A 16,861-nucleotide genomic window follows, 5' to 3' on the forward strand; every position below is an offset into this window, starting at 1 on the left:
TCCTATATTTTTGCTGATGTGATAGTTTGTGCATACCATGTAAATAAAAAAGAGAAATTTTATTTGGACCCAATAAACCTATTTCTACACCCATTAATTTTTTGTTAAATTTTATATTCCAATGATGCCCTAAAGAAAAGATGGGTGTAGAAAGATATTATCAACTGGGGAATCGGTGGGTAAAAATGGCCTTGAGAGCCACAATTGGTGGCCGGGTGGGTTGCCGGAAATTGGAAAAGGGATTGCCGGAGGGTGGAGAAGAACAACAAAAATATAGTGGAGGGCGGTTATGGTCTTTGACGACATCAGGAGAATGTGTCACCAGAGCTGGGTTGGGTTCATCGAATAAATATAGGGGCTGTGATGTTGAAATCGACCACTCTCTCTCTCTCAAATTTTGGTTTCTCATCAATTCTATCTTCACCCAAATTCAAATGACTACGAGCTTTGTCATCCTTGAAAGCATATATAGCTTTTTAACTTGTCCACATATGGAACTTCATCCTTATTTAATTTTAGGATTTGCAAGACTGCACCGGTCTTTTGAGCTACAATTTGCTGGGTTTTTATAATTAGTTCATTGAGGTTTAAGGAGATAATAGTCAGACCAAAATCCAACCCCATGTAATTGGGCACGAAGAATTGAAAAACGACGAGATAAAGAGCAGATCGGTGGCGATAGTTTCTGGAATAACGACCAGAATCAAGTCTGGTTGCTGCCAGGGTAGGTGGTTAGGTGGGTTTACGTGTTTGTGTAATTTTTTTCAAGCATGTAAATTTTGTGTTTGAGGGTAAAATGATAAGTTTGCGGAACAAAATTTATAAGTTGGATGTGAAAAGAGGATTAATGGGTTTAAATAAAATTTCCCAATAAAAAAAAAATATATATATATATAACAAAGAATTAATTATTTAAATAAGCCAAAATGAGAGGCCACCCATAACCCCGTTCAATTCACCAAATCCAAATGTAACTAATGATTTAATCACTTAAAATGTGTATTAATAAGTTCAAATATTTAACGAGACATTCAACGAAAATTGTACACATTAAAGTACACATCAAAAGACAATCTAACACCAAAATTTAATTGAATTTCAATCTTTGACATCAAACTTGTGGAAGATATAATTTTTATCGAATCCATTAACATGTAAGATTGTATTCATCAGTAGAGACACAGCTTCACCGTTGCCATTCCATCTCTAATGGAAAGCTTCAACTTCAGCCTTGAAGTGCTGGAGTAGATTTTCCATTGTCATTACCGTGACGTCTCCGTGGTCTCGAACTCGTAAGCTCACCTGGAACAATACGGATCAAAGATTTAACTTCTCAACCAAATAATATATAAGACGGTTGAACTAGCGTGAAATATAACATGAATGAATTAGAGAACAAGAAAAGAAGAGAACCTGCCCAGTCTTGACTTCCTCCTCGCCAACAACTAAAATGTAGTTGTACTGCGCTATCTGAGCTTCTCGCACCTGCAGGACAAACACAATCAGGCAACAATGAACAATCTGTCGGACAAAAGGTATTATGGTTAAACAGAATATCAAAGAGCCTCGAATCCAATTCTGTTTTCACCGGAGTTGTCCGGGTTTATGAGATGGGAGAGAGCCAGCTCCCATTTTGGAACCACTAAACCCAATGGACATCTAATAATTCATAAAATAACAAACAAAATGAAGCCAAAAATGTGATGCAGAGGACAACAGTGATTTCTTACCTTCTTTTGGATGGTTCTATCACTTGTGTCAACATCCACATAATAACCAGCTTCGTGGATACGGTCCCGAACCTACAAAATTGCAACAACAATACCTTATACATGACTTAACAATACAGAATAATTTAACCTAACTATCAAAGCCGGAAAGTGTGTATGCCATTTACTGCATTTATATGGATCCCATATCCAAAAAGGGGCATGACAAAAAGTTCATACAACCTCATAGTGGTCAACCAATAAAAACCAGAAAAGCACTATCATACTACCTCCTGAGCGTAAGGTTGGGATTTGTCCGAGACGGGGCAAACAATTGCTTGACGTGGACTAAGCCAGAAGGGCCATTTCCCTTTGTAGTTCTCCAACAATATAGCAAACATACGCTCAACAGAACCTAAAACAGCTCTGTGTATCATAACGGGTCTCTCCAACTTGCCTTCTTCCCCCTCTGCTGAGTAATACAGCTCGAACTTCTGAGGAAGCTGAAAATCAAGCTGCAACCACAATATTTTCAATGACAGTCAGATAGTTACACAGCAACCAAAAACAAAATGAAAGCGGCATAAAACATAAGGGAACTGATCATCAGATACCTGTAGTGTTGCACACTGATATTTTCTGTTCAATGCATCAGAGACACTGATATCTATCTTTGGTCCATAAAAAGCACCATCCCCTTCATTTATCTGTGCAGCACAACTAACAAAGTAAGCATCCAGACACAAACAAGAAATTCAGGGGGGCCTAATGTACAGCTTAAGAAAACAAAGCACAGATAATGGACCAGATTGGCAACCGAACAATTACAGAAATTTGTCAGTTCAATCTATGTCAATGGTAAAACGGTGGAGTAGATAATGGTTTATGGGTCAAATCTATCAATTCAGCTCAACGTGCTTTATTTAAAAAATGCTGCTCAGCTACAATGAGTTTTGAACCTATTTTGGACTGAGCTAAAAAATAAATATGACTACCCTGGTTCCACTACAATGAAAGTTGTATAAATTTTACTATCATACTGCATATAAGTAAAAGTACCTGCCAGGGCTTGCCAAACTCATTTAATGCGTCTGCAAGGGCAGCCTCAGCTTTCTCCCATGTTGCCAAATCTCCCATGTGTTTTTCTGGCATCTGCAATGGAAATACCCATCAAATGCGGTGCAACACAACAAATATGAAATTTGCATCCTTGAGTAATGAAGTCAAGAGGTTTGAAGCTTTAACCATAGGTAGCAAGAATCTTACTGTTGATAGCTTCAGTTCAAAAGAAAAGCCAAAAACATTATAGGCATACTGGATAAAATCCAAGACACCCTTCACTTCATCTTTTACCTGACAATAGAAGCACAAAATACAAAAGGCTTAAGAACAAAACAAAACCAAAAAATTTAGACAGTTATGTACATTTCATTTAACCTCGACTCACTTGGGATTCCCTGCAAAAGATATGGGCATCATCCTGTAGCATATTTTGGACTAAAACTTGTCAGAAAGGTATACATGTAACCAGAAAATTAATAGAAGAAAAGAATGACAAAAAATATAAATCTTCTGGTAATAAAGTGCATCATTAAGGTCACTGACAAGCATATTAGAAATATGAGCTCCTAATGAACTAACAAACCAGTTGATGACAAACATGAGACACCTAAATTAAAGCTAAACCAAGGCTGTGGAAGTATACCTGCTGGAATCTCCGTACGCGTGTTAATCCAGTCAGTGCACCACTGGCCTCATTGCGATGCAAAACACCAAAATCAGCGAGTCTAAGTGGAAGTTCTGTCGTCAAGGTTTAAAAGGAAAAAAAAAAAAGAGACATTAAAATGAGTATGGCGCAAAAATGTCAAATAAAGTAACAATTCTAGTTCTTTAATAGTCATGTTACACCAAAAAAAAAACCCAGAAAAATGCAACACACAACTCATACCGAGAGACTGGCCTAAGAAGCCCACAAGGCCAATCCAAGAGATCAAAGACCAAGTGGACATCCATAAAATGACCTCCATATACAGAATGACTTTCCTATTGAGCAATATAAAAGAGTAAAAGGTCAAGAAAATTATGTTTAAAGGCATACCTCTATAAGAACGAACCCTATGCTGAAACATCAAACAATGCCCTGGGCAATTCATTGGCTTCAATCCAAATTCTTGTTTCTCAATCTGCAAGAAAATGCAAAATCCAGCAGGTTAAACATATTCTTCATTTCCAAGCATAACAACTTTGTAATGGTCTCATTCTCATAGTTAAATATAGCCCTGTTCTTTTCACACAGAATAACTAAACGGAAATCTCAATCATCTGTAAAATACCCCTTCATGGTAGCAGGTAAACAAAGTTCCCAAAAAGAATCAGACACGCTTAGGTGGCACAGGATTAGCTATCAACAGATTAATATATACATAGCCAACATTTGGTATTCACTATTCATTCATATCCAGAAAAATATAAATATGTCTTCGTAAGTTTGATTGCTTTTAAGTTTAAGCATAAAGATGATACAGCTGATCCCTATAGTATCATGTCAAAACTCACCTCAAAAACAAACATATTCTCTTTGTAATTTGCAGCATGACCAGATGTTTCCCAAAGTTGCATATTGTACATGTTTGGTGATATAACCTACCAAAGAAAAGCAAATTAGGAGAAAATTATTTAAGATTAGTAGAATGATGTAAAAACAGAACATTAAATGTCACCTCTTTATAGCCTCGTTCTCTGTATTGATTCTTTATGAACTCCATTAGTTTGTTATAAATCCGAGTCCCATTAGGGAGGAAGAACCAACTTCCTGGACTGAATTTGACAAGAAGAAATAATCAAATGGAAATCATGGGGAATCTTGATCGATTATATAATGAAGAAGTATTAGCTCCATACATACCTAAGTGGGTGACAAAAAAAGAGCTCCTGCTTTGTACCCAACAGTCTGTGGTCATACTTTTTTGCTTCTTCCAGCTTCTGGATGTATATCTGCAGAAAAAGGTTGATGTGGTAAGTGAAATAATCCCAAGACCAACGTCCAGTAGAAGATATTGGCATAGGTTGCAGTCTTGTTCCATCACAATTCATAACCTGAATGCTTGTCAATTTTTATAAATATAATAAGCCACATCTTTTGATTATGGTATTTGTACTTCAATACAAGGTACTAGAGCCACCAAATACAATTTTAAAACATGACAGAGAAAAGATTTCAGATACTGCTAAGAAAAACCAAAACCCCATAAAAAGTAGAAAATAAAACATCACCTGCAAACTTTTCTTATCAGGATATGATATTCCATAAACTCTCTGTAAACTTTCACGATCTTTATTTCCCCTCCAGTAGGCTGAAGAAGCCTGATATTACATATTCATAAGTTAAATATACGCAGACAATACATGCATACAAGATGATATATAATCTACAGCTCTAAAATGCCAGGGGAACACATACCTTCAAACATGCAAATGCTTTGACAAAGGATGTATTTGGTATATGGGGTCCACGGCACAAGTCAACCAAGGGGCCACATTTATATACTGTGATAGTTTTGTCTGCCGGAAGATCATTTATGATTTCAACCTGATCAAAATTAGTGAAAAAATAAACACATCTGAGATTGATTTTGACTCTTTGAGAGTATGGAATGCACATAAAATAAGTAGATAACAGTCATTTATTGATGAGAAAAAAAAAATGAACGTCTTCACTTACCTTGAATTGATTATCAGAAAATATCTCAAGTGCCTGTTCACGTGTTACTTCGATACGCTCAAAAGGCTGTTTAGCCTGGGGATAAAGATGCAACAAACCGGTCAAAGGAGTTTTAACAAGCAAGAGTAAAATACTGAAGCATCAATCTACAATCAGTCAAGGAATCTCAACAAGAAACACAAAAATGTTGAACCAACTTATAAATTTTGCAAACGGTGAAGGATCAAGAAATTCCTCCATACAAAAGGAATACATTTTAAAATATATTTTAACTATTCTACAAGAGAATAAACCATACCTTTACAGCCTTATCTGCCGCTGATGCAATGTCCTTGAAGTGTTCATCATTCAACCCCAAATCACCATAGAAAGCATCGTAATAGAAACCCTGTCATTGAATTTCATAAGGGACCCAAATGAGTAATCCAGAAACTGAAATGAACTGTATACAAATTCATTTCAAATACTAGGATTACAAAATTACAATATCCAAGTGATAAATTACACATGAAAAGAACAACAAAGAACTCCATCCCAACAACACTGTCAACCAGAGAGTACAACAGACACATGTACAGACAACAGAAACCAGTTATTATATCATGGTAAGATACATTGCACATTAAATTGAAATTAAAATGTTAATGAAATCATCTCCAAGACAATACTTTTCACCAAAAAAGTTTACGCAGTATTTGAAGAAACTAGCATAATCCCGAACGATAACCGATTTAAGCAAAAGTCATACAATATCAGACAATGATCGAACAGACGTAGCAAAATTAAACGAAAACACATGATAACATAGCATAAACAAACCAATAACTGAAAAACTCAAACTCAAAGGTAAATAATTGACCTCTCCTCTTGTAGTGCACGGACCAATGCAGAGCTTGCATCCATACTCAACCTCAAGTGCCTGCAACGTATCGAAAGTCAAATACACAACAAAACGCTCAAATTGTAATCCAACAAACTATAAATTCGCCAACTCCGGCTACCTGTCCAAGAATGTGAGCGCTGGAATGCCAGAAAGTATCACGTCCTTCATCGTCTTCAAATTTGAAGAGCTTGAGCTCACAGTCAAACTCCAGCGGCCTGGCCATGTCCCAAAGGTCCCCATTGACCTTCGCAATCACAGCGCTGGAAGCCAAGCTCTTGGAAATATCCTTGGCAATGTCGAATGGCGAAGTCACCCACCTCTTCCCTTCCTTCTCCTGTCCACCCGGCAGTGTAATCCTACAAAACCCCAAACAAAATCAAAATCCAAACACATGTACATTCCGTAGCAAAAAACACCGAAAGGCGGAGTTTAGAGTTAGGGTTTAGGGCTTACTTGATGGGATCGGAGGGGAGGGACTGGCGGTGGGCGAGCTGCTGGGCCTGTATGGCCTCGAAGAGCTTAATGCGCTTCGGGATTACGGCCTCGAGATACGCGTCGTCTTTCGGATGGGGCACCATGGCGGCGCTGGTTGTAGGATGCTGAGGAGGAGGGCGGATAGTGAGGAGAAGGGGGAGTAGGAGTTACAGAGGCACAGAAAAATCACGGCTTAACAACAGAGTGCAAACTCCAGAACTAATCTCTCTCGGCTGTCTGTCCTTTCAACCATCGCCGCACCCTATATATTTATATACGATGGGGTTTACATTCCTAAAATCTGATTACGCTTCCTGATTTCTCTCCTATTCCGGTTTTGCTTTTAGGGCCGTCTTCCAGCGTTTCCAAAAGAAATGTCAAAATATTAAGTGAAATGTGTGCATGTGTGACATTAAAAGTCTCTTCAATCGAAATGTTATTTGCTGACTAGATTTGAAGGCTTTGTGATTTAGCGTCAAATTCATTATTAGTATAATGCTAGGAAGACTAAATGACATGAAAATTGATTATTTGATTAGTACTTAAGTACTAATTAACGTTCTTATTTTTATTGATGACACATTATTTAGTTTGCAAATTCAGTCTTCAAATTAAGTTTCCTTACCATTACTCTTATTTTTAATTCATTGTAATGGTAGGTCCTTATTCCACTAATATTTCAACTTATAAAAATTTTGTTTCAACATTTTTTTAATAATTACAACTATTTCAAGCTTTATTTAAATAATAAAATAATATTTGACAATTTGGTTGGAGAAATATAAAATTTGGCATAAGGTTTCATATTGCTACATCAGTCATTAATTGTAATTTAACTCTTATAATTTGACATTTCCTTTGGAGATATTCTTACACTCCTATAATATAATTACATTTCGTATTCCTATTTGAGCCAGTAAATGAAGAAGTAGTATTATCTCCCCTCCTATTACCATCATTTTCCATCCCTACTCCGTAAATGACACTTTCTTGCCTATTTCAATTCTACTTTTAGGATTCCTAATTTAATTGCAGGATACTTTTTTAATTATGCGTTTAACATTTCTAATTTAATCGTATTATTTTCTAATTTTTTAAAAATGAGAATTTGTGCATCTTAACTTTTCTAATAGAATCTTAAACAACATATGACAATAACATTGACGACTCAATTCTGAAACCATCACAATTAGGGGTGCAACTCGGACGGGTTGGAAGGTCAACCCAATCTTAACCCAACTTTTACAAGTCGAGATCAAGTTCGGGTTGGGTTTTAATCGGGTTCGTTCGAGCTCGGGTTTGGGTTTACTTGGGTTGGATTCGGGTTGCCCAACTTTTTCAAGTTTTAATTGAGTTCATGCAAAGTTTGAATTAAAATACAATAAATACCAAAGCTAGTACCAAAAGAAGAAGAAAAACAAAAAAGAGGAACACTTCATTGTCCAAAGCTAGTACCCAACTCAAATCTTTTTCTTCGAAGCTCCTGCAGAAAAACAAAGCTAGTACCCAATCGGACATAGATTACAAGCCTCATTCAAGCAAAAATCAAAGTGTGGTTGCCTATAAAAACATTTGCTTTCTGCAACTCCATGCACTTTTCTATCATAATCCATCCAAAGGTCACTAGTGAATCCTCCACGAAGGTGCAAAGGTCATTGAGAAGCATGTTGCACATCTCAACCGAATCGGGTTTGGTTAATCGAGTTGGGTTGGGTTTGGTTAATCAAGTTGGGTTGGGTTGGGTTAAGTTGGGTTGGACAAATGATCAACTCAACTCAACCCAATCAATAAAAGGGTTGAAATTAGATTGGGTTCGAACAAGTTATAATTAAAAAAAATCTGCTTATTCGGGTTTAAAATCAAGTTAAATATTGACGAGTTCAGGTTAGTTCAACCCAAGTTGCATCCCTGATGACAAGGTTGATTTTAAAGCATTTCCAAACCGATATTAGGAGTTACGGCGGGAAAAAGAAAGTGAGAGCTGCTGATGGTGGCCAGTTGGGCTTCACGGGATTGGCCATTTTGGAATTGGAATATATGTTTCTCCCGAACGGAGGGCGTGGACGTCAAGCAATGAGGCGTGCGTGGACGTCAAGCTATGCAATGCCGCGTGTTTTGACCTTTTACCCTTTTTGTCTTTTTACTTTTTCCACTATTTGGAAAAAGGATTGGATCTGTTGACCTGAGTCGGCTAAAAATGCGCGACTTAATGTGGGCTCTGTATGCTGGCCCATTTTGGATTTTGGGCCTCGTTTTTAGATTGAGGTTCGTGTCACATTACGGATTGATTAAAATGAAAAATGGTATTAAAATTAAAAAAAACTAATGAAAATGACTTGAAAATTTTTTAGTTTTAATGATAAGGACAAAATAAAGGATAAAGTGAATAGTAACAGGATTTACTTTTTAGTGTAAAAATATGATTCTTCGTTGAAGTATCGAAAGCTTTTCGTTAAAGTTCCCTTAAAATAAGGGTACCCTTAAAATAATAATTTAATAGGTCCTTTTTATAGTATTTGTTAGAAAATGTATCATTCTAGTATAATATTAGCCACTTGATACTACGGTCTAATAGTATTCATCTTCATTTGTAAGTAAGAGGTCTTAGGTTCGATTTACGGCAAAGGCGAATTTAAACCACATTATTGCTAGCCTATTGTAAGACTAAATCCACTCATTCCCTCTCAGTGTAGATAATATCATTTGTTCAAAAAAAATATCCCCAAGTGGCACTAGTGTAGATTGTTGAAATCCTGCCATAAGTTTTGTAGCTATATCGGCCTTTAATGAACGATGCTTTTCGTACGAGATAATTTCATTTACGGTTAGGGTTGTACTTCATTGGATAAACACTTGGTGGGATAACTGTGTATTATCAAGTATCTTGAAAAAGCAGGTGCTAGTACGAAAAAAGATAGAAGTAGCATTGATGCACGATGTATATAACCCTGGATATCGAAAATGTGCTCGAAAAGATGTATTACAGAACCAAACTAATTGTTTGTGAGGCAAACACTTAACAAATATGTTGTAGCGATTTGAGTGCTTTTGGTCTTAACATGTTTGTGTTGAAGTTGCTGAGGATGAATAATCAGCTACAAAGTTTTGTAGTATAAGAGTTGACGCACGACTCAAATAAGTAGATATTGTAGGAATGACCAATAGAAATTTGCAAATTACAACCTTTTTCTGCAATACAAGCATACGTCAGCAGTGGTGAGGGTCTTTTAAATTTTGCCCCTTCCTCAAGAATTCTTGACTTCATCACTGATTAACACCATGAGAAAGGTCCATTCACAATTCATGATGATGATGACTTCCCACGTGAAAGAATTGGGAAGATTGGACTTGTGCAATCATAAGGCCGAAACCTAAAAGGACTAGCGGAATTTGGGCAAACAAATGCATGCTAAAATTTGAAGTGGGGCATCAAACAAATTACCTCAAATTACCTTTTGGAACTTTTTTTTTTTTTTTGAAGATTGGAAATATTGCATAACCCGGACCGAAGCCAAAGAAATAGGAAGCCCACAGAGATGGGACAACACAGGGAAAAACAAACATAAAACAAAAGATGAGGGTACATAAGTATCATACGATGCACCTAGAGCAAGGCGTCGCCCCCTCCACTGCAGGGAGAACAAAAAAATATTATGGAGGGCAAGGAAGCCCATCTTGTTCAGTACATGAACCAACGAAGATTGAGGAGTATTAATCCAAGTTAACCTACAAATCTCCGTATTGCTTCTCGATGCCAAAAAGTACACCGTCAAATTAGCCGATCTCGGAACCCAAGACCAGTGATAAACTTGGAAGGATTCCACCGTCCGCAAAATCTTTGATGGTAAGAAATAAAGTCACCGTCCGCAAAATCTTTGATGGTAAGAAATAAAGTCATGTATTGGGATTTGGCTGCACCAAATCAAAAGACCAAGTTGTCATGGCGTGGGTCTACGGGGTTTCGTCGCAACGGAGTACATCAGTATGGACACATGTGCAACCATGTGCGTTCCGTTCCCACCACAAAGGCTACTCCAGCTATGTACCAAATTGCTACGGCACCCACTATACTACCACTAGATAGCTAGCTACTTATAGCTTCACCTTTGCTGGACTAATGAGGATCCTCACCGGATCCTCTTTGTGAGGATTTCGAATATCCTCCAATCACATTATTCATTATATTTAATTTTAAATAAAAAAATTGACAATGATTTCTAGCCGCACGATCTATGATTAACATATGTGATTGGAGGATCTTCGGGATCCTCTCAAAGAGGATCCGGAGAGGATCCACATTTTTGCTGGACAGGATAGGCAGTACCCTAGTAGGGTTGGATAAGTTTAAGGACCAACACTTCTCAGGCCTATGGCTTCAATCATTCATTGTTTAGTAACCACGTATAAATATCATGATCGAATGAATTTTTTTAGGAATAGTTTAGTTGCTGTTCTTGTTCTTGATTTATGACTGTTATAGATTCAAACTTTATGTATTTTAGATTTTTTATTGAATTTCCTCTCATGCCAAATAAATGACATAATAATAAAAGAGATGCAATAATACCAATAAAGACTCAAACCGTTATTTTGCTTTCATTTACACTACCAATTTAATTATTGAAATTTGCTTATGGTTTCAATTCAACAAAATAAATTGATTATGGGTTCTAGATTATAAAAAGAGTCCATTTTTTTCACAAAATATGCGTACATTTATATAATAAAATTTGGGTACATTTTACATACAAAAAATTGGTACATTCATATAAAAATGTGGGTACATTTCACATAATGGGTACATTTTATATATAAAAAAAAACCAATGGGTACATTTTTAGATTAAAAAATAAATAGATTTTACATTAAAAAAAGGGGGTACATTTTACATTAAAAGAATGGTACTTACAAAACAAAAAATTTGATATATTTTGCATATAACAAACTGGTACAATTTTAAAGAAAAATGGGTCCATTATAAATAAATTACAGGTGCAAATAAAATGTTAAAAAAATTATGAGTACAAATAAAAGTTTAAATTAATATATGAGTACAAATTAAAACTTAAAAAAAAAATTGGTATAATTTAAAAAAGGGTTGCAAATTGAAAATGGGTACAAATAGAAATATATGATATAAAGTTTAGCTATAAATATAAATATACCAAATGTAATGTTTCTAACACTCCATGAATATATTTAGAAATACAATTTAATTGAAAAGAAATAAAATTTAATTATCTTGTCATGTAAATATTTTATTATTGAAATAATTAATGACATGGATTAAAACTTAAGGACCTTGATTAAAAAATTGAAAATGCATAAGGTTTTAATCAATGAAGTATGAATAATTTCTCCTTTTTTTAAAAAAAAAATATAATTTTTATACAATGATAAAGACAATAAACAATATTGATTATGAAGTTTATACAATAAATGATGCCACGTTGTCAATAAAAAAGGAACGGCAAGTGTCAAGTTGTGTCTATTGATTACTACAATCTTACATATTTTATACTCAAAAGCAAATATGGATTGGATAAAATATAATCTTGCACAAGTTTGATGACATACATTTTATGTAAGATAAATGGTAGTAGAGCCTATAATTCAGCTCCCCGAACCTATAGCACACGAAGTCAAACTCGAATCCAACCTCTTAATTAGTCACTCGTTATATGAAATAGAGAAATCGGCTAACGGTATCGTTTCCAATCAAATGTAATCCAATGTATTAAAAATTTGCCATCCTCCCTTCTAATCAAGTTCAATACACACTTGTGAGTTTTGGGTACCTTTCATACAATTTTTGGTCAAATCCTATCAACCAACTTAGAGGGACAAACTAAGCTTAGCTTATCTATAGCCAGACCTACATGGGTAGGTGGACAAAGAGACTCTTTTGAAGACCTCGACCACCACTCTCAGTCTAAGTCTAGCTTGATCGGTCCACTACTACTACTACTACGTACCCTACTTGACTCAGTCTCATGTGGATTTGTAATTGATATTAGACGAGGTCCCCTACCCGATCGCCCCTGCTCATGTGACTGTGTTTTTGGTTTTTATTCATGTGGATCAGCATCACGTGTACCTCGATCTCTCTATTTCCATAACGTTGTTTCACTGGAACGTGGTGTGTCTACAGTATGTAGTTCATTAAAGTAGGAGTCACGCACTAGTCTTTATGTTATACCAAAGCGAGTTGAGATCGTCTCCGAATCACTATGTTCAGAGCTTAAAGACTCAAAAATCCGGCCGTTGAAATGAGAGAATAAGAGATTCGGATTTTTTATTTGTGTGAGGTGGGCTAATATAATAGACTAATGAGAACCACATGATTAAAATTCTAAAACACGATTTGATATATATGTGAAATAATTTATTACCACAACTGCATTGGAGGAGATCAATTTGTCACCAATATTTGATGAAACACCTCATGTATCTGTATTTCTTAAAATGGGACAAGCTGATGGGCTTCGCCATGGCAGTCCACCTTTTTCGGGGGCTAGGAAGACTCAGAAAGGCATTTCAACCTCCCATTGGCCACCATTGTGCAATTCATAGTGCCAGAAACCAAACTCAGGACGTGCCGTATGAAATACGGGCTTGAAATTTATCTCTAGCCATTGAGCCATCCCACGATGGTTGAAATACCTCATGTATTAAAAAAAATCATAAAAATAAAGTTCATAAATAATTTAGCTACACAACAAACCTCTCTATTTATAAGGAGTCAAATTATTTCTATATATTATACTCATTTGGTTTTCACCTGACCAATTAATATTGACTCGATGGAATGTTTGCAACATACTCATTGGAAAATTCTAAACCAAATATTATGATGTCAATGATCATATTTTTAGGTTAATTTACTGTTGACAACATCTTTTTGTGGCCATACATATGGAATCAATAGTGACAACAGATCAAAGAGTTGACATGCCACATGCATATATATCGAGTGCAGAATGTAAGTGGCCATCAAGTTGATCTCCAAAAAATCATGTCAAAGCTTTTGGCCGTGCATTATATACAAATAAAGTCGATTATATTCATTTTTTTAACTATATTGCAATAAGTGGTGTATTGCTCTAGTAAATATGACATATTTTTTAAACCTATTGCGCCAAATTAATAATATCGCTTGTGTAATAGATGATTATATAAATACATAACTCTTGTATTACAAAGAGCTGGTAGTTTACATGATACTTTTGCATTATGTTCAAATCTCAATGCATAAAAAGCACAAATTCTGGCTCAATTTCACTTTATTCATGCAAACAAGTATATTTGATCAACCGCACTTCAAACTGACCCAATTAATATGAATAGCCAACATCAAATGGCTATCGATCGTAAGCAACCACCACGTAGTTGACATGACGTGCCTACCCGATCCATTACTTAGTTGGTCGAGATTAGATGTCAAGTAATGTCAATGCAATCGAAAACATCTATTTTCGAACGCTGTATTTGATATAAATCCTGATTATTGCCAGCAAGCATGCACGTCAAATATTAATAGTTGGCTTCTCTCTGCGACAATGCATATGATTTCTTCAATATCCCATCATTTTCTTCTTTGCATTAACTCAACCCACGAGCCACGTGTGTGTGTGCATATATATATATATATATATATATCTCAAAAATTTACATGTGCATGCATATATATAATCACAAATATGATACCATGAGCCTTAATTTTTAATAATTAATTGCATATGCATGCATTAATGCAAGCTTAAGGTTGCGTATGATAGACGTTTCTCTTCGACTTCGCAAAGTGGAGAGCTTTGTTGGCTTGGGTTGCCCTTTATTAACTGCATTTGCATGCATTAATGTATGTGTAGAATACGGGTGTATTTACATGTGTGTGTGTGTGGGTGTGCTCATGTAGTGTGTGGGTGCGTGTGTGTATATATATATATATATATGTCTTCTTCATACCTCACATGCCTAGGTTCGATGTCGCTCTTAAACCCTGGAAATTTTTCCGATCGGCCTGTAGGGGACCGCTAGGTCATACATGCTGAAATAGCTGGTGTGCTAGTTCATCTTTTCACAGATATTTGTTTTTACGCAATCCATAGGCTAGCTAGAGGGGTTCACCAAAATACGAACCTTTTTGCTAGGGTTGGCCTTGGTAGATTCTTATACACGGGGCGGCAGGCTCCCATAGGGTATGAGACCATTTGCCTTCGGGTGTAAGGATGGACGTTTCACATCTACATCGTCCTACTTTAAAAAGTTAAGATTAATCATGCATTTTGTTTTAGGGTTATGCTATTTACATGCCCCTTTTTACCCTTCACTCACCTCTTTCAAGTTCCGGCATTTGAATCGAATGAATTGAAAAAAGATAAATGAACAAAAATTAATAAAGGTGTGTGAATAGCACTACTCTTTGTTTTATAAAAAAAGTTCTATTACAATCATCCATATTGAGAAAAAAAAATTCAGAATAATGTGTCACATCATATTATGCAATAAAGATATATGGAACTAGCTACTACGTAATGAGAGAAATTCATGAACCGACATTTACGTACACATAATGAGGTATTAAAATGTGATATACAACGGTAGTCTTTCATCACATATTACGGGGTTAGGGTTTAGGTCATGTTGTGTATCTTACAAGCCGGCAGAGAAATTTTAACATACATAAATACAACAAATTTTTTTCTTCATAATTGAACATACTGCATTTTTGTATCACATTTTAATATCATGCAATGAAGCAAGTGATATATGTATATAAATAACATATGTATACATACATTAAGATTTGATAAGATAATGTACAAACCACGACTTTTCAGACCATGCGATACTAAAATTGATATGTCTAAAACATTAAGTATTGTTTGCTAAAATTATTCATCATCAAGAACATTGGACAAGTTGGCAAAAATGGTGCCCATACTTCCTTCCTTCCATTCATACATACAGCTAATTATAATCATCATTTACCTGAATAAGAAAAATATGGTTGATCACATAACACATGTTCCCTCATCTACCATAGTCTATTTGGAAAAGAAGATGGATATATGAACACAATGAGGAGGTAACATGCCCTATTGGGTCCAACCACGTTACAAAACCCACTTTATACAATTATCCATCCAAATTGGTTACCTTTTAATTCAAATTTCGCCAGACAACACAACACAATATGGCACAAATTAGTTAATTAATTTACTTTCCTTAAAGCAAATATTGTACAAGAATATAATGTATCACCAAATTAATCCAACGGTTGTAAATCTCGCAAGTTATGCGCCTATATCCTCCTAATATTTGATCACTCGTGCGTAGGATGGATAACACACTAAATGATAAACTCCTACAGTGGTGTCATAAAGTGTGTGATGGATTATGAGCCGCGAGATATGAGTTTGAGGAAAGGATGACGTGGAGAATCACATCTGCACACGTGTGAGGACGGCAACTGCCGGGATTCAGGGATTACGAGGACAGATGTGGTAATACAAGTTGAGAGAGGATCCTCGCCGGATCCTCTTTGTGGAGATTCTGAAGATCTTTTAATTATATTTGTTCATCGTACATCATATGACCAGTTTTGTTAGGTACTGTTTATATTCAATTTTAAATAAAAAAATTATAATGATTTCTGACCGCACGATGTACGATGAACGGATGTAATTGAAGGATCCGGATAGGATCCTCCTGGATACAAGTTTAATACCCTACTGGAGTGTGGTGAGAGAGAAATCCCTCGTATCACTAATTACATGTAATTATGTGACTCATGCTAACCTAAATCTTATATGTTACGGAGAATGTTAAGGATACTAATTTTTTAAATTATATATCGTGGTTGTAGGTGATTGAATTATTACTTAATTGTTGATTAATGTGTTTATTTCTTATTAGTGACACATCACATAATTTATAAAATTTAATTTAAACTTTTGGTCTACCTAACATTACTCATATGTTATATATTAACCTAACAAAAATTTTAATCTAGAGTATTAAAAACATCATACATTCTTCCTTGATGAGTCGCAAAAAAAATTTTTGGAGTCT

The 16,861-nt window shown here is 35.5% G+C and overlaps 1 protein-coding gene across 1 annotated transcript; it reads right to left on the reverse strand.

The window, feature by feature from the left end:
• Positions 1–954: 954 nt before the first annotated feature.
• On the reverse strand, positions 955–7,124 carry LOC126608119 (threonine--tRNA ligase, mitochondrial 1-like). The gene is made up of 20 exons (XM_050275906.1): positions 6,767–7,124; positions 6,432–6,669; positions 6,290–6,349; positions 5,729–5,818; positions 5,431–5,505; positions 5,170–5,298; positions 4,983–5,072; positions 4,615–4,703; positions 4,430–4,526; positions 4,266–4,352; positions 3,808–3,892; positions 3,415–3,509; positions 3,157–3,189; positions 2,976–3,062; positions 2,769–2,861; positions 2,324–2,416; positions 2,000–2,224; positions 1,731–1,802; positions 1,414–1,485; positions 955–1,302 (listed from the first exon to the last, which is right to left on the reverse strand). The coding sequence occupies exons 1-20, from the start codon at positions 6,889–6,891 to the stop codon at positions 1,207–1,209; spliced, it is 2,031 nt and encodes a 676-aa protein (XP_050131863.1). The 5' UTR covers positions 6,892–7,124; the 3' UTR covers positions 955–1,206.
• Positions 7,125–16,861: the final 9,737 nt, after the last annotated feature.

The sequence above is a fragment of the Malus sylvestris genome, chromosome 16 (assembly GCF_916048215.2).
Source record: "Malus sylvestris chromosome 16, drMalSylv7.2, whole genome shotgun sequence".
NCBI lineage: Eukaryota > Viridiplantae > Streptophyta > Magnoliopsida > Rosales > Rosaceae > Malus > Malus sylvestris.